We start from the raw sequence: 23212 nt of genomic DNA on the forward strand, positions 1-23212 counted from the left end.
CATTCACAAATTGTATCACCGCATATCGGTGTTTAAAGATGTGTGTGTTTAACAGTGAGCAAATAAAGATACATGCTGTTCTTGTTGATGTATCTGTTGTTTAACCTCAAATGCATGAATGAAGCTGACTAAAAATACAACCTTGATCCGTCTCCTATCGACATTTTTGTCCGTTTTGAGATTTTTGGTCGTCAATATGACCGTTCTAGTGGATCTCGTGCAGACTGTATCTCGCTTCGCCGGCGTACGTCTTTAAAATCGATTGCTGCGGAAACGAGGCCAATTGCTACTGGATACCGGTAAATTTGGAACACGCTTTTTTCGTTATTGAAGTGCCACATAAATTTTTTCAAGATTTTATATCTCTTCTTACTTCCAAAGTATGACGTCTTTTCTAGCGTCTCAAGTATTAACCGTAAGTTTAAGAGTAAACGTACTGACTACCAATAGATTAAGCCAAAAAAAGAGGTTTCTTTTCTGTGTGAAACAATAACTAAGTGTTGACAAAGACCTTCAAGTGCTTAATTTCGTATGGATCGAACTCACGACCTCAATATCGTATGGATGACACCATTACACCACTGCGACATCTCAGAATCCTGATAAATGAAAAGTAAATAAATAATTATTAGTTACGCATATATTAGCTAAGGCTCGAAAATATGTTGTGGATAAAATATGTTCTGTATTAATTGAACAATAGAATTATGTTTTATACAATTAGAGTTTTTTCTACTCTTATCTCACATCGGGAAAAGGGAGTGTTTATAACTGGGAATTCTCAAGCCTAGGCCATGCAGAATAAAGTATAAATATACTTATTAAAGATTGACTGCGTCAAAAGCGCGCGTGTATTGAGACGCATTTAAGTTCAATAATAACCAGAACTAGTCGTCTTTTTGAGAAATTTTATCTCACCGCAAAACATGTAAATTGGTAGGGGTTGAACTCAAAACATCTTGACCCCTAGGCAGACACCATATCAACTAAACCACTTGATGTCGCAAAAGTTTTTAACACATTTTCAAAACGTCGTGGCATTTAATTATTAATAATTATAAAGCAATGACACCTTAGCTCGCTCTTCAAATGAGGAAACATGTCAAGAGTAATATCCATTATTTGTTAGTTAATAATATTAACGTAAAGATACTTTAAAGATATAAAATAATTTTATAAATAGTTTTATTTATATATTGAACCAGTGCGGTAGTTTAAGGTTATGATCAAGACGAAAGAGAAATAAACCGGATGAAATACAACATATACAGATTAAACGATAGCACATTATAATAGACGACAGATGATGATTGTTCTTTACTTGAACCCGTTTAGTAAACTGTGAAGAAATCCCCACGTTATTGGAACACTTCTGTGTAGAGACGTATCGTTAGGAAAGTAATAAGAACGATCTCCGATCAACTACACCACTGAAATTTTAAGTTTTTCTCTAAAATTGTACATGTATATACAATATAGGCAAAATAACATTGTGTTCGTCACATGTTTGTAGTGTGAGCTGTTTGTTCCGTTGTCTGGCATTTCGTACAGACGAAAGGGCGCTGACGCATATGCAGGAGAAATTTTATGAATTTCACTGATAGAACCAACATTGACGAAATGTTATACAAGCAATGTGGCAGACACGGTTATTTTTTTGTTGATTGGAGTGAATGCATGACAAAGCAAACGACACACTACTTGCGGCTTTGAAAACCACCGACTTTGCCAATCGCAAAACCAGTTTGTATATATGGAATCAAAAAGACAAGTAAAGAAAAAGTTTAAGTAATAGGAAAGTTAAGATGTTTTAATGTGAAAGTTGTAACGCATTCGTTATTGCACAATTTATCCTCAACGAACTAAACTAGCCGTGAAATATCTGCATGACATGTATTGCATCGCCATTGTGTACACACCGGTCTTACTGACAATAACGAAGTGACGTCACCATCTATGCATAGAATGTTGCATCGCCTATTTTTCATAACGTAGTTTACATGCTTTACACTTACATATGTATCATGTTAATATTGATATGTTTCTATCCTGATTTACATGAAGACCCAAATATCAACGAATACAAAAACACCATGACATCTGTACTTTAGGTTTCATCTGCAGAAATTCTCTTTATGGACCACAACCAATCTTTTCATCATGAGCAAGTCAGATGACCGAATGAAGACATCAATATGAGCTCTACACCGACTAGCTCTACTCGGTACCGACACAAACTGATAATTATAATCTCGGGAACATTATTATGATATACAAGATGATGTACATGTATTATGATAATAATGACAATAACGACGATGAGGGCTATGATGATGACATCAATAATGTTTATGCTGATGATGGTGGTGATCGCGTGCGGATGATGATGTTGGTGATACGTGGGGATGCTGATGTTGGTGATACGTAGGAGGATGGTATTTGTGCTATCTTAGCACTTTTTTTCAGATATGGCATGGCACAACAATAAAACTATTTCAGACTTCGCCAACAACACATGGTCGAAGTGTCATAAAAAATCGGACACTTATGCATGGTCATTAGACATTCTGTATTGTGAAGATATTTGTATCGATGTGTTTAAAACGTAACGTGTCATTTCACATTATTTAATTTATATTATTAGTAATATTGACACGTTTTTGCAGACTTCTTGTTGTTCTTCATGACTTTAATATTGTTGCATTGCTAAGGCGAAAACATTTAGTTTTTATTAATAAATGACCAAACATGCAGCGATAAAAAATTGCATGTTTTCATCTTGAAGATTGCAAATGTACGAAAGTATTTGTAATATAGCAAGGGTTGTAATCACAGTGCATTTTTACCAAAAGTATGATTGGGTTGCCTTTCTTGTTGATATTAGCACAGGTCATTGTGAAACGTGAAAGAAGCAGTGTAACAAAATCTCTAATTTCGAATTCGCATGAGATCCTGGTAAGTACGATGTTCACTGAAAAGAAATACATGCAAAATATTGAAGTTTTACAGTGAAGTGTAAAGTGTATTATTTGATGTTAATGTTTTCAGTAGAGAACCTCAATAACAATTTTATGATCGGTGCTCATATACAAATCATATAACACTACTCCGTCACATTAAATTACTTCAAATTATTTTATTTTTTAATTTAAATTTTAATTTTTTAATTCTTATTTAACAACATTTTTTCCGGTCCGTTGAAATGTAGACGCCCAAAGGAAGAATTCACGAATGCAAATACCAGTCTAAAATGTTTACAAATTTCTTGTAACATTTATGCTGATACAAGTATGTACATGTATTTTGAAGAGCGAAAACTATGTTTAAGCGGATGTTGCTAGAAAAATCATCAACATTCTAGGAATTGGAAGATGCATGAATCATATGAGCTAGAATAATATAATACATTCAATGATTATTTATATTAAATAAGATTAACTAGATCAATATTAAGAGCGATTTCGTCAATAAGTTTAATTTATATAATAGTTCACATTGCTGTTAATCTGCTTTCTTAAAAACAAACTGTGTCCATTGTTGACGGAAGAACATTTTTATAAATTAGAGTATTCCGAACCATATAGTTCGATGTGATTTAACGCAATGACGACATACGTATTAATTACGTTCAAATGAAACGAAGGCATCAGTTATATGATGTATTTTAAGCGGCATTAAAACAATGAGCAAATTGTTAGTAAATAAATTATATTATCGCTTAAACTGCTATTTAACATACCACAAAACTGCATAATATGTCCAATCATACAATCTAGATCATTAAATGAAAATATTACTACAATCCATACCGAGTACTGTGAACAGGTTTTTTAATAAGCAAAATATAATAGTTAGTTAAATACCACAAAGGAATTCTTGAATTCTATGATTACACTATCGTCACTGCAAATGAATAAACTGCTCTGAATGGACATAGCTTGGGACCGTTTTAAATAGTGTCGTTTGTAAAACCGATGTCTGAGAAGTAGTATCTATATGTAAGAAAGAAATATTATAATCATCTATATCAAAATCATAAAATAACAATTCTATTGCAAGTGTATTTAGATTATATATTTATTTGAAAAAAATATAATGGTAATCAAAGTTGTTTGTAAAAATATTCACGGAAATAAACGAAACCAAAAAAATACCATGTGTGTACAATATGCTGGCTCCTCAACTAAAACAACAACCAGATTCAACACATTGCAACCAACACATGCGTCAGTAGCGGGGATTGACTAAGGGTCGCTCATGTGAGATGCTGTTGTTCACACCACTGCGCTAACCGAACAGCCGTTTTAGTAGAGCACCAAGAGCGCTCCATGTCGCGGGATATACTTTGTACTAAAATAAGACCGATTAATCAAATATAATCAGTTAAGTGAAAGTTCCACTAATATCCCCCCAAATATCGTGTTCGCAGGTTTTCCTAGCTTTATTTCGTAAACTGGTTTTATTATACGCGAGTCTATACGCATATGGCTGATTCCTTATTGTGGTGTGGTGATTTGAGTGCCTCTAGAGCTATACCAGCGGGAGTCTAAACTTCTGAGTGGGCTTCCCAAGCTTGACAAGTTGGAGAGTAGTGGTCAGACTTGTATCACCCACCTCTGCTCTGGGCCAATAGGTCAATCAGATCGGAAAACCAAGGACGGGAGACGCGCTAAAGCATTGGCTGGTTTGTCTCATACGACAAGAACAATACGAAAAATAGACCACAGCTCACGACGGATGCACGGGGCCAAAGTCCACATAACGATGGTGCAACGCTTTCTACTCCAATTATGGCAACAATAGATTGTTGTATGATGGTGTCCTGCGTATGCCAGATCTTTGAGTAATCGACAATAAGAATAGAATACGCGATGTATTTCCTGATTAAATAAAATATGTAAAAAAACAGAAATCGTAAAAATATGTTTTCCATATTTCTCTCTATATTTGTGAACGCTTAGTAAATATGATCGAAAGTCGCCCTCTTGTTCGAAAACTTAAATTGAAATAGCACAAACAATTTTAGAGTAGGCATAACAAAGGGTCAGGTGGAGTCGTGGTATAAACTGTTTTCTCCTAATTTCTTTTAACAAGCCATATATCGACGTAAAGCGCATAGAACGTGGTTATGGAGCATTAATGTTAAGAATGTAGTATTTTACTCTGATTGTATGCTTCTATAGTAATATAATGTTTAGAAAAAAGTAACACGTCGAGCTAAATTTTCCATAATGATTTGAAGAACATTTGAAAAGTTATAGTTCCACTCTTAATACCTACGTTTGAAAGTACGATAGTGATAGAAGTCCTAGAAGATTATTTATATGCCTATGGTAGCAGTAAAAAATATGGTTGTAAAAGGAGAAGACGTGACAATTATTGTGTACATTTCAGTACTTATTAGGCAAATTATATTGTTTTTTGAAAATGTTTTCTAATCATTTCACTATTATTTGCAAGGGCGTTGCAATTACGCTGTTATTGAGCAACTTATATAAAAAGAAAATTACCTCAATGATATTGGAACGAAATGTGGGGGCACGAATTGATAAAAACTGCTACTTTCACGACAACATAAAAATATTGATACTTAAGTCTTAAGAGCGTGACATCACAACGAGGGAAAATTTCGTCTAACTTACAAAAATGTCCTTTCTGTAACCAACACGATATAAACTGAGGTAGGCACTTTTTAACATAAGCTTATATTATTTGTTGTCCTTGTATTTAGTTATAAATCATTACATTTTACTACAATATGACAATGTGGTGATTCGCCCCATGGTTATTTCGATCCCGATTGCAGAGCCTTATCTACATGTACAAAACTTCAGTTTACAGGTTGTATATTTCATTGACCCCCTGCTGAGATTTATTAACTCAACTTATGGTTTCTGTAATAACGTTTTAGTTCAATTACTCTTTCTCCAGAAACTTCATTAGACCTGTTAGCGGAAAACAATAAGTGTTAGCTCATGCGCCCGGGGCGATTATATTGGGTCATTACAATCACCAAAAAGCACCGAAAAACGCCAAAAAACATTCAATTTCTCTATATATAAATGAAAATAAGCTATAAGGGCCGTTTTTAATGGATTGCAAAGATGTATGTATTTTGTCAATAATGACTTCATTAAATATTGATTTACATTTAAATATAAAGCACAATAGTATTTTTAGGTCACCGAAAAGCACTCCCACGTAAGCACAGAACAACCTAAAAGCACCCAATTTCTTTCTCGATATATGAGGTGGTTTTCCAACATAATGAAATGTTGCCCAGCTCTTGCCACGTGGAGGCCACCTCTTGTAACATAAACATATGCAAAGAAGGTAGTAAAGTTACATAATTCAAGATTATGATTATAATAATAAATGTGAACAATGATAAAAAAAACACTAAAAACCAGGTATGATTACCATTAAAATTTATAAAGAAATATACAAGACCGGGCATTTAACTAGTGTTTCATTTATTTCATGGTAGAAATATCAACAGAATGCACAGATAAACTATCAGTGGAGTTTTACTTACACCACAACTGATTGAAGGTGTTAATGCTGTTATCTTATCAGCGGGGTAAAATTGCCTCCGCAGGGTTTTTTGGGGCCCGATTTTACAGCCGAAATTCGGCTATTATTCCTGATCGCAAAAAGTATACTTTTTTCCCAAAAATTGCCAAACAATTCCCAACTGGAAAAAAAACCACTTATGACATCAGCAATTTCGCTTTTTTACAAAGCGTAGTCCGATCCGGTCTCGTACGGGTTTTATACTATACAGTGTCCGACAAATTTCTTATTTTTCCGGTAGCCCACTGGGCTACCAATAAAAATATTTGGTAGCCCATAAAATTTTCCTACAAAATGATAAGAGGCATGTTTTCATCTTTGTTTTATTTCTTCATTTACATATACATAATATGTATACATACATATACATAAAACAGCAAGTAGTCTGATGTACACAGTCAATATCGTAAATTAATGTTACAGTACAGGCACCGCGTACTTAAATGTAAATGTACCAAAGAAAATCATATACTACATGTAGATATTACTAATTACATGTATGTGCTCATGTATGTGAACTTAAATTCGGACAGCACGTTAAGTCGTAAACGTAAATAAAGCGTTAAGATGATCAATACGATTGACTCGTATGGTATTAATCAATGCAATTGCTCTTTTAAACAACAAATACCGAGTTTCAAGAAATCAAGAGTATTAAATCATTTATTTACTTGTGTCGGACTTTAAGTACTGTCCGAATTTACGTATTGCATCAGTATGGTACGACACTTGTGTGCAGTCAGTTTACAATACAATAATTGTTTCAATATCGAAGGAACTGATACAGCGTAACGGTAACGATACAGCGTGTTTACATGATATTTTATTAAGAGAAAATGTCAATGCCAAATAATGCGCCAGATACCCCGGTACTTTAGTTGAAATTCACAACGAAACTTTTAATGGAAATTAAATGATCTCAATGTTGTATCCGCTACGAAATTTTTATTTACAAATAAATACACCCACGCTAATTTTCGCGCGCTTTTTATCAGGACAAAGAAATTCATTTCTTACATGTAGAATTTTGTAACCTAAAATAGCTGTACACAACGCGTGCAAACCGTGGCAGGTTATTTACACATGTTGCAATACAACGGTCCTGATTGGGAGCTTATTTCATCATATCTTTAAATAGAACCATATGCTGAAATTCATTTGACACTTTAGAAAATTTCAAACGTTTATGTTTATGACTCTTATCGTCTATATTACCCACCCATAATTTGGTTTTAAAAATATAAATCGGGCATATATGGGATTATTGATTAACAGGCGATTAATCCAATTATTAATTGACAATGCAAACTAATTAGCAGGTGTTAACCGCGTTCACAAAGTAGTCATTAATATTCATTTTCGGTTTCGTTACCGTTTTGAAGAATCCGCTATTGTTTTGATTTATTTAATGTTTGGCGTCCTTGGATATTTAACGACATCAAAAACGTTGTCGCTATTACTCATTGTTGTGGTTAACAAAGAATTCCAAACTGCGAAATGATGTTGCATCATGTGCGCCAACTATCCAACCGGCTCTCATTATATAATTAGCAGACGACAATGTTGATTCTGATTGGATGATTAAAATACACTGTTACTGTTTAAGACATTACCCCAAGTGATCGGTGACTGATTAGATAATTGATTGCACATTGTTATCGGATTATAAGCAATACACAGTGTACAAACACATGGTCAGCGTGTTTATTCTACGTATGTCTGTCAATAAACCGGGCTACCGCTCTTATAGATTTATAGTAGCCCGGCGGGCGTCAGTTGGAAAATTTCAGTAGCCCAATGAAAAATTTCGGTAGCCCCCGGGCTCCGGGCAATGGATTTGTCGGACACTGGACTATACCTCAATTTGGAGAACGTCGGCATTATTCGTGTGCGTGCTATTCTCAGTGTTGCTAAGGCGCTTATTATATTTGCGATGAAATTCAAGCTTGTTGTAAAATACAGATAAACTGCTTTCCACTAATGTCATCAGCTAGGTACCACTTGTCATTGCTTGTTTCGCCCTTTTAAACCTAGGACAAGCTCTAAGTGGCGGGCGGCAGTGTTGATCAGACACTACCCATTAGTGGATGACTTCCAGCTACTGGCGTTCCTCCTTAGCCACAGCCAGCTGGAGCTTCTTTCTGCTGCCTGTGATACCTTCTTAATGGCCAGCTTTCTCGCCTGTCCCTCTATTCCCATATCCTGGAACATCTTTCCCAGCGATGGTGCAGGAAACCCTCTGCATCCCACTTCAATCGGGTAGTTCCATGCTCTCCACCCGGCCTCTCTACATTCCTGGACGAGATCTTCGTACTTGGCCTTCTTTCTCTCATGTGCCTGAGTACATCTTTCTTCCCACGGGACAGTCAGCTCTACCAGGATGATCTTCTTTGTCTTTCCGGAGACCATCACAATGTCTGGGCGTAGGGTAGTGTGGACAATGTCTGGAAACTGCAGCTGTTTCATAAGATCTGCCCGTAGTTCCCAGTCATTTGTGCCGTCTAGGATACTCGGATGTCCTCCCTTTGTACCCTTCATTACTGTCCCTGCTGGTACAAAGTTGATGTGCTTTGCCCCTGCATGTACTCGTGCCTTCTTCTTGTGTCTCTCAAGTGTATCCGCTACCTCTCGGAGTACCTGGTCATGTCTCCAGCGGTATCTCCCCTGGGCAAGTGCTTCCTTACACGAGGACAAGATGTGGTCCAGGGTAGCTCTTCCTCCACATAGGGTGCATTCTGCTGTTTCTATCAGCCCCCATCTCTGGAGATTCGCCGGTGTTGGCAAGACATCATAAACTGCCCGGATCAGGAACTGCAGTTGAAAAAACTGGTACTTCCAGATATCTGTCCATGACAGTTTCCTCCCTGTTGTCTGCCACTTTGTCCAGCTTCCCTGGCTCCCCATCTGGACTGCTTTCACCTTTCTTATCTCTTCTTCTTCCTTTCGGATTTCGCTCTGAACAAGTTCTCTTCTTTGGACTGTTGTGGCTGAACTCCACGGTTGTCTAGTGTTCAAGCCGAGTCCCTGTCTACCTTGACAACTTGTTCCCACTATGTCTTGATGTCTCAGTCGACTCTCTGCCTGCTCAACTGCATTCGATGCTGACCATCTTCTTCCAGTTCTGACCTCTATCCCTGCATTTCTAATGCTCATGTCACTAGAGTCTCGTAGGGTCAACACTAGCCTTGCCTTACTAACTTTGTACTCCTCTACAATTGATGAAAGAGGGAGCTGCAACATTCCGGTTCTGTTGCAGTGCCTTCCCCAGGAATTTGTTCAGGCGCCCCGGGGGTGGGTTCGGGAGGGATGTCCCCTCCCGACGTGGATTTTTTTTAAATTTAACGTGTCAATTCACGTTCTGTGGTGCGTTATAACTCAAAGAAAAACAGCGTCAAAAGACGTCATTTGGTGCGCCATGACTCTTAAAAAAAAATCCCCCAGTCATTTAAAAATGTATTTTTTTATATTGTTTTATTGTTTTAAAACTTTTCCGCACAGATAGTAAAATGCCGACTCGAACGATTCCCCAATACATCCGTTTCAACCCGACTCTATTACTGTATACTTACTATTTTTCAAGTTTCTATTTATTACCCGATAATCCCGTTTATTCCGTTTTTATCAATCTCTTTCTGGTAAATATTTACGATAAAAGCTTTCAGTTATTTCTTTAACACAAACCTTGCCATTTTTTAAGTGACTTTTAATAGATTTCATGAAATATTGCCTCTGAATATGCGTCAATCCCCTGACCTGTTGTGTGCTTGTTAAAACGCTCAATACACGCCATGTGTATGCAATAGACGCGACGTTGTACATGCTGCATAATTTTCGTGCTCTTTTTAATTGAGAAAAAGATTCGACACAAAATAAATTTGCACTGCTAATTTGAAGCAAAAATATTTAACGTTGCGGTAACATTTACATTCGGAAGTGTTTCGGATTAAAAACGCGTTAACATCGACTTACGGTAATGGGTTTCGGATTACAAATTTAATTATTCCCATTTGAGATTTCAACAAATATTAACCGTTGCGTGATAAATTCAACGATAATTTGTTTACACACTTTACGAGTCAAATAAATGTTTTGACGGAATTATGCATGAAATTCACGTTGTCCACGAGGATCACGGCCGGTTGCCATCATCAGTCTTCTAACTATCGATTATCGGACGAAACATTTACAAGTGTGCGTAATTAATTCAACGAAAATTTGTTAAAGCGCATTACGTGTCCAATAAATGTCAGAAAAACGAGGTGAATCAGTTCTATAAATGGACATGTTGAAATATACATGTACTGGAATTAAATAAATTGTTATCACATAATTGTAACGGCTATAATAATTACTTGTTTACCACTTGCAATTAATTTCACGTATTAATTATGAGTCATAGGTAACACTTGTTTACAGTAAAAAGGTGTGATGATGATGCCCGAAACCGTCTTTAATGTTCTGTACTGTACTAGTTACCGGTTTTATATTACTCAAATGGTACAACTTCTTGCTAATCAAGCTGCGATAAACTCTTACTTCATGCCCGACGTCAATCAAAAATAATGGTCGATAGTTAACCCCGCCCTCATAAGCATTCGCGTAACCGATTGGACGATGAGCTTCACAGTTTGACGACTGGAAAGTTACCAGATACATCCTTGTCATCATTTAAATGACCGTGTAATGTGGCTAGAATAATCGATAGGCGCGTCATGCTATTCTCTTATCAGTGGATTATCCATTACCCCATGTGGTGTTTATGGCGATTACTTGTGAAAGTAGGTACCGAGTGCTCTTTTAAAACAGGGAATATTGATACACTGATAGGGAAACCTTGATTTTTTTGGACAATCTCCACTTTCTTTTACTGAAGAATACACTGATCGGAAAATTTCAAGCGCCCCGGGGACTCTGATTTCGAAATTCAAACGCCCCGGCAAGGGGCGCTTAAATGGCCTGGGGAAGACCCTGTGTTGTAGAGTCCAATACTTGTCATACATGATGGAAGTCCGAACCATCGTCTCAGGCTCTTGTTTATCATGCTTTCCAAGCTATCAACCGTCGATGTTGGGATCTCATACAACATTAGTGGCCACAGAAGACGGGGCAGGAGGCCATGCTGGAAAAGCCATGCCTTGAACTTCCCTGGTAGGCCTGTTCCCTCTATCTTTGCAAGCCCATTCCTCAGTTGCTGCCTGATGCGCTCTGTGTTATTTCTGCTATCACCTAGTGTGGTGTCAAACCATTTACCCAAGCACTTGACGGGGTTGTCAATAAGTGATGGGATATCCTCGCCCTGTACCCTGAGTGTTGTCTTCTGCCAGACTTTACCTCTTCTCAAGATAAGAAATCTTGACTTCCTTGGTTTGAAGGCCATTCTAGCCCATGACACAACATCTTCAAGGGCTGATAGGATCCATCGAGCTTGTATGTGGGACTCTGTTGTGATAGTCAGATCATCCATAAATCCCCTCTGTGGTGGAAGTCTGATATCTGTCTGGGTCTTCGGTCCCCTTGACTCCCTGTCTCCGTCTTTGATGATGAGATTCATAGCGGGGATAAACAGTACTACTGACACTGTGCAGCCGGTTACAATCCCCTCCTGAAACTGTATCCAGGATGTTGTAAAGTTCTTTGTTGTGAAGCGCATGTTGATGTTTCTGTAGTAGCTTCTGACAATGCTCTGAATATGTTCTGGTACATGGTGGTGTTTCAGAGCAAACTCTATTACCTGGTGGGGTACCGTGCCATACGCATTTGCTAGATCCAGCCATACAACTGTGAGATCTGTCTTGTTGATCTTAGCTTCCCTGATTAACTGGCTAATAGCGCATGTGTGTTCAATGCAGCCAGAGAATCCTGGAACACCTCCCTTCTGTGCTGATGTGTCAATGTACCCATTACTGGTCATGAATGTTGTAAGACGCCTGGCAACCACTGACATGAAGATCTTGCCCTCCACATTCAACAATGATATTGTCCGGAACTGTCCAATATCCTTGGAAACCTCCTCCTTTGGGACGAAGATGCCTTCTGCTCGCTGCCACTCCACAGGTACATCTCCTTTACGCCAGACCACCTTCAATAGTTTCCACAACCGTCTCAGCAGTTTTGGGCATGACTTGTACACCTTGTAATTATATAATAAACAAAAAATCCGATACTTAAAAACAACTTAGTAGATATTGTTTAATGTACAATGTATTACTCTAAGTCATCATCACACAATGAGACAACACAATGGTCTCTAAACAGAGTGTGCTTTTTAATTGATGCATACATTTAACGAATAAATTCTAGTAACAGAAATACAGAAACAAACATCTAGAGCTGCCTGGGAACTATCATTTTTAATCAGGGGTTTTTTTTAGAGAAAGGGGAAGACGCTGGACGCTGGGTGAAAGGGGAAAAAAGAGTGCGAAAGAGACATATTAGGGGAAAAAATAAAAACTGTTCATTTCAATGTCTATAACTCATCAAAAGAGGCTTGTCTCTGTCCTTTTTTTTCTTAAACACATTTAACACGTATTAAAGTCAAAGTCCTTAATTAAGTTGCAGGTGTAGATCTAATTATGGGAAATGTTTTCAACTATATTTCTGTACTGGGGCCCGAGACGATGTCAATTTTGTGATTTCAAATTCATGATGAATGGGTTGACGATCTTGATCTGCTACAGTATTGGAAGGGAAAGGAGCGGCAACTGCCGATTGTCTACTTTCACTTTCACAATGTTCGATGTTGATTACCTCAGAATCCTGCTGGGTTATAACGGTTTTCGATGACTCTTTCTTAAAAAATGCCTCGATGCGTTCAGTATCTTCCGAGTCCGATTGTTTTATTTTGTTTGTGTAAGAACGCCAAATGTGTGACATTTTTTTCTGTTTTCACGTTTATATCTTGGCTTGCACATAGCCCGGATGAAAATTCGACTGGTTTCCGGTAATTAATTGACGAAACACCCTTCTCGCGCAAGACCGGTATCCAGTAAAATAGTCACATGATTATTACAATTAGTTGCCCAGTTTACATGACATAATTTAAGAGCTATATTTAGAATAACTGGGATTCCCAGATTTTTTGTGTTCGTCTGGAGAGAGAGAGAAAGATCGTTGTACATGGTGCAAATTGGATAATTGTCGAATGTCCAAAGGAAAAATAAACATTTCTTTAAGAGAAAATATTATATTTTGGTGAAAAATGATATTTTTGGTGGGGAAATTGTATTTTGAGGGGAAAAATTCTGGTAGGGGAAGACGCCGAATATCGGCGTCACTTTCTTAGTAAAAAAACCCCCTGTTAATATCAACAATTCATTTGACATGCCTGATTGCAAATTGTTAATTTCACTATTTTTTCACATTGTTTTCACACCTGATATTTGTTATGCTGTATATTCTTTTTGCTTACAGACATACAGAGTCTCTTCACAATAATTGCAGTTTCTTTACAGTCCACTAAGGTTGAACATTACAGAGTCACAATTGCTAATGTTTCAGTCCCGGTCAAGCTTTATAGGTCAGCGTTTTTTTTCCCCAAAGGGGAAAGGTACCTGTACCCCTACAATTGGGAATTTTTCGAGTCGTAAAACTTTCAAATTGGGAAAAAAATGAGTCGCGAAATCAATGAATTGGGAAAAATTCGAGTCGCAAAATTGATGAATTGGGAACCTTTAAAATGCATGTAATCTATCATTAGGGGCTATATTCTGCATCACAAAGCATTTTAAACTCTAGGTTTTGACAGAAAAACTACAGTACGGTTATGATATTTTGACTATCGTATCATGTCATGTGAAAATTGTGTTATTGCCACTTCAGTTAGAATGTGCCCGTCAATTGGAAAAATATCTTCCAGTGATAGGCATAAGCACTGAGGTTGCATAAAAATTAATATTAATAATTTTGTTTTAGCCCTTAAAAGTCTTACAAGCCCTGCAATGTTTCATGTGAGTTAAATTAAAAACTTAAAAACTAAAGAAAAACAACAACAATGGATCTTGTACTGGTTTGACATCTTTTAACAATAGACTGTGAGAATAGTCACACGTAACCAAAATGAGTTTTAAGAGTGGAATGCTCTAACAATAATTTTCAAAGGTAAGTCTTATATTTTGTTTTGATTTTTTTTCAAATCATCAAATAAGATATTAAGATCATCTGCCATTAAATGCTTATGTATATGTTGTAAATAACTATAGGATTTTACACCCATGTCTCATTATTTTTAATTTTATGTTAAACTTTTATTTGTTTATATTCGTATCCGAATAGTTACTGTCCGGATTTGACACTTAAAAAACTATACATAAAAGTAATATGCGCATTTAACTCAATACGGTTACGTTTTTTTTTAATGTCAACGAAATTAGTGTTGAGAAAGTTTATCGATGTAAGGAAGACTGGTCTTAGCGATGGAATTCTTTCACGGGAAATATCGATCACTCGTCGCAGTTATGTAATCCATTCACATTTTACACAGCGGTTAGAGTTGCGCCCCATTTGAAAAGTTTTGTTTACTGTCTACGCAACAATGTCCTACGAAAATAAATGGCCGAAAATGAAAGGCTCGACAATATCAAAAGATATTTCCAGCGAAAATAAAAGGCACTGGCTATTGGGAACGGCACCTAAAATCGTTCGGAACGGTAGATATCGAGATTGGGAAAGGTCCGGTGCTAAAATTGGGAAGCCTCCGGTAGGCTTTGGGAAAGGTACCGTTCCCCGGTACTAGTTGAAGAAGGAAAAAAAACGCTGTAGGTCCAGAATTGCTTCGTTGTTGAGTACAAAGCATGCAATCAGTTTTGCTCAGCAGAATGCTGCATGGAATGTGTGAAGTCCAGCATTTGACAATGCAGCTTCTAAAAGAAAATCAAAAAGAATCTATATGAATTAGTCTATTTCCAATGTGTATGTAAGCACAGTTTGATTTTTTAAAGTTTGAAACAGTTTGGTACGAAAATGATCGAGTATGAGTCGGAGATGCAATATTGTTCACAATCACAACGTAACTTAATACATCACAAAAGAAAGGGTCTTAAGAATAATCACGTAGAATATACTCAAGAAATAACTCCAAAACTTAATAAAATGATAACTTTTATGTTCCATTAGTTTGACTGAATAATAATGACCTTAAATTTAAAATCGGCGAATTTTTGTATGTGCCGAAAACAGTTCCCATGTTATCAAAGGTAATCTTTAGCAATATAACATGTATATAGATTGATGTTTATGACATGTAACCAAACGCAATATTTTAATTGAATAATGACTTACCAATCGAGTGCATTCCATTTATTTATTAAATTTCAACAATGTAAACATCCACCAGAGTATGTCAGTTTCAATTTTTACTTCTTAATGACGTATCGACGAAAGCAGTGACGTCACACAGACATGTATAGTTGTCGACGAAAGAAACGCGGCCATTCATGTTGTGAACAAATTAAACTTTTAAACAATTGTTTATTTATGTAAAGGGATAATATTAACTATAGAATATTGGTTTTTAATTGAAGAAGTTAATTCGAAACTAATCTTATTCGGTTTTGTAAACCGGAAGTACGCAAATAATTTAGACGGGTTATCTTTTTTAAGATTTTGTTAACAACATCTAGAGCAATTTTCAATTTGCAATGCATTATGGGAAACAGGAAGTGTCACACAGGGAGGCAAACAGACGTATTTTGATCGTAGAAAGTCATAATACAATAACATAGAGTACGATTCGCTTCTTAATAATTACTGCCATGCCGTATTATTTCACGAGGAATGCATCTACGTGTCATATAGCGTTTGTCGAAGTGCCTATGTGCTCCAGCGCTCTATGATTTTCCATCGCGAAAATAGGTGACGGCAGAAACTATTTGACTCGTATCCCTATAAGGTAATGTCTCTTTGTATTTCAGAAAAGTGATACAAATAAACGGTCAACGCCCGCTTTGCGGGCTTTTGTCCGTATTAAAAATTACTCCTATAAATATGAGGTCGATTTACATTGACCTCATATCGTTTAACGTTTTTTTGCAATAGCATCGTTCCGACATGAATTCATGTCGGAAGCTTTAACGACATCAAATTCATAATATGATTATAGGTGCTACCTAATTTACGGGCAAAAGCTTTTAAAGTTTTTTTTGATAACCATGTATTTTTAATAAATACATGGACATGATTGTGTTCAAAATATTATAATTGTTGCAATAATTTAGTAATGCATCCAAAAAAATCAATCTTAAAACGTGATACATGTTCCAAGCTTAAAGATCTAGCATCTTATTATTTTTTTTTTCTAGCCACAGAATTTATAGCTGGTTCGGTGTCTGTGGTTTAGTGGATGGGGTGTCTGCTAACTGGCTTAGTCACTGGGAGGTGTCTGTATTGAACCCTTTAGTGGGAGCATTCTTTAGATAACCCTAAAGACATACTATGGCGTACCATTTGGGTTGAGTCAAGAAGACCTACAAGTTAAAAAGAGAAATGTACGGCAAAGTACAATAATTGTACGTCGACATAAATATAAAATACACTTCAAAGTATATATTTGTACGTCAAAGTACAATTTGTACTTCGACATACATGTTTGTACTTCTACGTACACATTTTCTGAACAGCCAATCAAAACACTAGTCTCTTGAGCCGCTTTTCCTTCAGATTTATTCATAATAAATGTTTAAAATCTCTTTTTTAATTGAGGAAAAAATGAATAAAAATATCAGAATGGCAAAAAAACAACAAATAGAAGTTTTAAGTATTTAATGCATTGAAATAGATTATATACAAATTTGAAGAAGATACAATTGTTACCTTTTTAAAATTAAAATTATTCAGCATATTGTGAGTATTTATTGATCATGCGGGGCGGAGTATCACGACCGTCCAGCGCATTACTGTGTAGGAAATTCCCAACGGTAACCAAACAGTTACAAAGCATTAACGGGATAAATAATGTATTATAACCTCCCCGTTGGTCGTATTTTGTGATAACCATAACTTGCATAAGTCAGAGGTTAATTCCGCCACGCCAGGTCAATAAATACGCACAATATCTATGAGTTAGCGGTCGATAGTCGCATAATTTGGTATTAATTATAATAATAATAATGTTTAATAAATACGCACAATATCTATGAGTAAGCGGTCGATAGTCGCATAATTCAGTATAAATAATAATAATAATAATAATGTTCAATGTCAAATATCTCTAAAAGCAACAGACGTAAGGTGTCTTCTGATTGGCTAACACTCAAGGGTCGGTGAAAATTGTACGTCGAAGTACATTTCTTGTTCTACCTAGTACTTCTTGTAGACTTTCGACGTATTTACGGCTGTACGGCCCTTATCTGGAGCTCTGTCTATAGTCACAATTTGAATGCAAATATTAGAATGCATATCCATATTTTTTTATTTAAACATTCAAATAACACATAGCACAGTACATATATAAAAAGGTATGTGGTATTGTGTGGAGATACCAAACACTTCACATCATTTATTTGCACATAAAATAATAGTTACAAAATAAGTAAAACTAAAACACTGTCATCAACCTACATTTCAAGAATATTAACGTATATGAAATTACAAAGTGGTGTCATTGTATTACCTTTTACAAAATTAACATTGCTGGTTTTGTATTAGCCTTAAAACATTTATCATGGATTGACAAGTAACAACCAATTTATTAATTACACAATAGAATGGAAACCATATTAATTGCATTATGCATTTACTAAACAAGCTATTTGCTACTGTTTAGAATTACACTATCTTACTAAAAATGATCACAGGTACTAAGTGCTTTTACATACTTGTGGTAAGTTTTGTATTACTAGTTTGACAACTATCGGCAGACACTTGTCGATATACAGACAAAATTTGCATGGGAACTTTCATATTTTTTCAGCATAATTGCCTTCAAATTGTTAATTTAACAACCCTTTGACATTGTTTGCACATCTGATCTTATTATACCATAGATGATTTTTGTTTATAGATAGACATATATAGACTTTTCAAAGTTCTATAAAAGTTCACACATGTTCCATCCAAGTAAACCAACAGAACCAATAAAAATCACCACAGATAATAACAGATGTGTATAGCTTGGAAATTATGATAGTTCAGGAATCCCTCCTTTGTTGATTTCTGTAAACCAAAACTGTCAGTTTTGCTGGATAGATAGGCTTGTGTGAAGCCCAGCTCTTGCCTTCGCAGAACAGCTTCTAAAAAAAGGAAAACCAACAAATATCTTAAAATTTGATCAATAACGCAGACAATTTATAAGTGTCTTGTTTTTTGTTGATTTGAATCTGGCAGATTTTTTACGTAAGATTGTTGTACGAAAATCCAATGGTATCGGATTTTGTGGTTTGAGGCCTTAACTAATTATAGTGATATGTAACCTTTCGGGATATCGGTAAAGTGCGAGCAGACGAGGTGTAAATACGTTAAAAATTAAAGCTAAAAGACTAAAAAGTTAGATCGGAATATCTTTAAATTTTGAAAATAAATGTGTTTCTGGTGGATAACAACGACAACTTACCAGAATATTGCTCATGATCACAAGTAAAAACTTCTTTCTGAGAGCGAATGGAAAATGCGTCACAAATTCTGACAAATAAACAGTAGGGTGTCGTTATTGAAATACCGCGAGAATACTGGAAGAATAGAGATGCCAGCTATAATGTTTAAAACAAATATTTTTTTAACAAGCCTTTGTGATTTGTCAGGATAATAATAACAATAAGATATCGAAAAGATCAAAGCAAATAAATTCGACAGAAATCTGAGATTCGACAATATATTAAAGACGGGTTATGTTCACCTAAATTGTGTTTGGTAAAGACTGTCACTATATGTAGTGAACCAGTCTTTGGCTTATACCCACTGAAGAAGAGCATTCAGGGGAGATAATTGAGTAATGACTTAATTTTGGAACGGTTGCGAAGAAAAAATAATGCGAGAATATTTAGTGTGATTCGCTACACAATTATGATGTCATTGATATAACAGGGTTTTTTTTGGCCCGATTTTATAGCCAAAATACGACTATGTTCCCAATCCCAAAAAGTATACTTTTTTCCCAAAATGTGGCAAAAAATTCCCAATTTCCAAAAAAAAAAAAAAAAATAATAATAATAATATTTTTTTAATATTTTTTTTTATAGATTTTTTAGAAAGAAGTAAAGAAGTGTTTTATGCGTATTTTATCTCAATTTTAATTCAATTACAACTAACAAAGTATTTTATGATTTTGTTCTTTTAATTTTAATGATTATAAAGTGTTATATCAAATTTAGTATTTCCCTAATAAGTGGACTTTTCGTTTGGAAAAAATGGCTAATGAATTAATTTTCCCAATTTCATGAAAATGCCGATAAAATTCCCAATCCCAAAGCCATGGGCTATCTTCCCAAAAAGTGGAAAAAAAAACCTGTATAACTTTTCCTGAGGTATGCATTTACATGTGATTTAGCATATGTCAAAGTGTTTTTGATTTGTTCAAGGCCATAAATAGCATCGCGAAAATAAATGTCGCGTGGCAATTTTTTTTGAGACGTATCCATATGTGGTATTCTCATGTAATTTTAAGTCTAAATTCCCATATGTATGAACGGTCAACGCCCGCTTCACGGGCTTTTGCCCGTACTAGTGGGTTGATTCGGTACACAAATACGCGTTCAATTGACTGACGGCTTCGTATACGTTTAATTTATGTTTGAGGTTATTTTACACTAAATCAAACGCCAATGCTGCCATAGAGACCCATATAGTTGCAATAATTCAACTATCAGCTTTATAACCCAATGGGTTGCTGATAGTTGCAATGCGCTCTCTCTTGGCCATGGGTGCAAAATGTTATCAACAATGCAAGGGTTAAGGAACACTGAAACTGCAAGATCTTATCAAAGTTTACCTGTCTAAAGGTCACAATATACTAAATAGTTTCCCTATAATTCAATGTAAAAGCGAAAACGTTTAGCGAAAATAAATTCAACATTTTGAACATAGAGACCCCCATAACCATACCTTTTCTTAAAGGCCATTCTAAGCGGAATCGATTTATGCAATAAAAAAGATATATCATGTTCAAACCAAAAAATAACTTGACGCTAATCAAAATCGACTGTTTTTGCAACTTTTTTTCGGCCGTTTCTTAGTGGAATGTAACCTTTTTCAGTGCAAGGCTTTACTTAAGTCTCCAAGTTCATCATATTTCAGGGATTCGGTGGTGAACACCTATTTATGCCCTACCATTATCTCCGAAAGATAAAACCCGAACAATAGTTTAAGAAGTAAAACATGCCTTCGAGTCAACTATGATATTTTTTTAGAGAGTACAGCCCTACATGAAACGAGTATTTAGTATATTGTAACCTAAACCACAAACTCATGCGAATGGTACCATTTAAGCAAGCAATAATTGCTTTTTATTGACTTCGTCTTTCTTTCGTTCTTTTTATCAACCATATTGGATCAGTTCGCAATTTCCCGAATTAAAATGTCGCTGTTGGCTAGCGCATTACACCAATTGTTTGCACAACGGATGAACATCAACTCTGCTAGGTGCTATGGGTCCGTATTCACCGACGTTTTGGTGAAAGTCTAAATTATAAACACAAACTTAAGAAAATAAATCAATCGAAATAACATTTAACCCATAATAATGGTCACAAAACGATCACATCAACATTAGAAAACTTTACTTCATCAATGAAAATAGCATGTTAAAATGAATACATCTACATTGAACATTGAAACAAGTCTAACACGTCAAATGAAAAATATGCTACCATATTAATTGGTTCTTGTCCCAACGCTGTGTATCCCCAATGACAAAGTACTTTGGCAATTATAATTATAAATATCAGCAATGTCATGCACAAATGTTACTACCTGCCAGTAAACAGTGAAATAAGCACTACTAGTACTATTCAGTGTAAGTGTTAATTATAGACATACATTTACTAGAAAAAATCAATCGAAATAATGCTAAACCCATGATAATGATCACAAAACAATCAACATAAAGAGAACTTCATAATAGTTTGTCCGGACACGCTCCAAAACATGTACAGCTTCGTGAGCATCTGTTACAACAAATACACAACTGGCAAACACACACTTCACATGTGTCATCTTGACAACCATCGCCTTGGGCAGGAATAGGATCCATGTCTTTAGTTCTTAGCTCCTTCAGAACGGTACGTCTGACGCATTCCGTCCCATTCACCATGGTATTCATAGCATCATGGCAATCCGCTATGGACCGCGGGTACGCGAAAACTAGAGCAAGAGCGGGATCTCCATCGCTACCGGCTCTGCCAGTAAGACAGGATAGAGCGCGGTGCGCCCCAGTGGACCACGAGCCACACGTCCGGAATGTCGATCTACCATCACAGAAAATAAATGTCATTGTTGAGTATCAAGATTTACCTTTTTTTTAAATAAAAATACATACTCATGTTTTAACTTCATACGATATACAAGTTTAATTTATATGGTATGGACGTGATTGAGCAAATTGGAATAAGAGAAACTTTATTAACTAAGTAAATAATAGTTATATAGAGAAAAAATGTCTAAGTGAATTATAATCATTGTGAAAGTAACTTACTCCAGGCCCAAAGGCGACTGTTGCCACAACAACGCTAACTCTTCCGGCCCGGAAATCATTTAGAAATCCTCTCCTTCGTGGCGTCCGTTGTTGAAGATGTAAACATTTCAACAACGCGGTTGTAGCTACGGTGCTCCCCGTCGTAAGACGTGTCACCGAGTTGAATAACCAACCATGACCACACTTGATTTACACACCTGTACGACCTGAAATCGCAAAAGGAAGATCTTTTTGACATACATGTAATATAAGATTTTTTTTAATAGGAACACAGACATAGAAAAGCATAGTACATTGTAGTTTACCCAATTACAAAGATCTTCACACTATTGTACATCATACATAAATTTTAAACAAACAAGCCAACATTCTGATTAAAACAGAATTGAATTGAATTAAAATTACACACTTGCAGAATATTATAGTCTTGACCAGTGTGGGTGTTGTCTGAAACTGTTGCAGCAACCACACCAGCTCTTCCTCAGCGTGATCAGTCGATTTCTAACCGCCAGTCGAATATTCGGTCTGAAGATTTTATCATACAAATAGTATCATAATTATAATAGTTATAGCGTTGTATTTAATTATCTGGGTACACTTTTACTAATTTAACTACTAACGCAAATATCTGACGTACACAGGGAGTTTAATTAAATTGTATGTTATTTATTTTTCAAAGATTACTACCAATTATTATCAAACTATTAGTTAATTAAGAAGCATGGATTGTATTATAAATATGCGCACCCGATCAGAAAACGTAAGTAGCTTCTTTAAATAGTTCCCAGATAATTTTAGGAATTGCCTTTCCACTAACATAGTGACTTTTACCACCCGGGGATTAGGATGGAGTGACGAAGAATATACAGAAAACCAATCTTAGGACTTGTATTGCAAAATGTCGTTAACTTGAACACAAAATCTTAATTAGTCTTAATTAATGCATGACAATGTTAAAGGCATGAGTTAAAAGCACACCTGGAAGGCGACATGAAAAAAAATGCCGGAGGTGAAATGGAA

The 23212-nt window shown here is 35.9% G+C and overlaps 1 protein-coding gene across 1 annotated transcript; it reads right to left on the reverse strand.

Annotated features, from left to right (window-relative positions):
* Positions 1-8646: 8646 nt before the first annotated feature.
* Positions 8647-21811, reverse strand: LOC127854725 (uncharacterized). Its single transcript, XM_052389783.1, has 3 exons — positions 21701-21811; positions 11563-12703; positions 8647-9782 (listed from the first exon to the last, which is right to left on the reverse strand). The coding sequence occupies exons 1-3, from the start codon at positions 21809-21811 to the stop codon at positions 8647-8649; spliced, it is 2388 nt and encodes a 795-aa protein (XP_052245743.1).
* Between the last annotated feature and the right edge of the window lie 1401 nt (positions 21812-23212).

This window comes from Dreissena polymorpha, chromosome 13, assembly GCF_020536995.1.
Source record: "Dreissena polymorpha isolate Duluth1 chromosome 13, UMN_Dpol_1.0, whole genome shotgun sequence".
Classification (NCBI taxonomy): Eukaryota; Metazoa; Mollusca; class Bivalvia; order Myida; family Dreissenidae; genus Dreissena; species Dreissena polymorpha.

What these genes read in the sequence shown, in the direction of transcription:
- LOC127854725 (XM_052389783.1), bottom strand. Translation starts at nt 21,811, where the DNA reads ATGGTGAATGGGACGGAATGCGTCAGACGTACCGTTCTGAAGGAGCTA. An exon ending in GTCAAGATGACACATGTGAA is followed by an intron (nt 12,704 to 21,700) that starts GTGTGTGTTTGC and finishes TATAATTACAAG; the next exon opens with GTGTACAAGTCATGCCCAAA. An exon ending in ACTTCCATCATGTATGACAA is followed by an intron (nt 9,783 to 11,562) that starts GTATTGGACTCT and finishes CATCAATTGTAG; the next exon opens with AGGAGTACAAAGTTAGTAAG.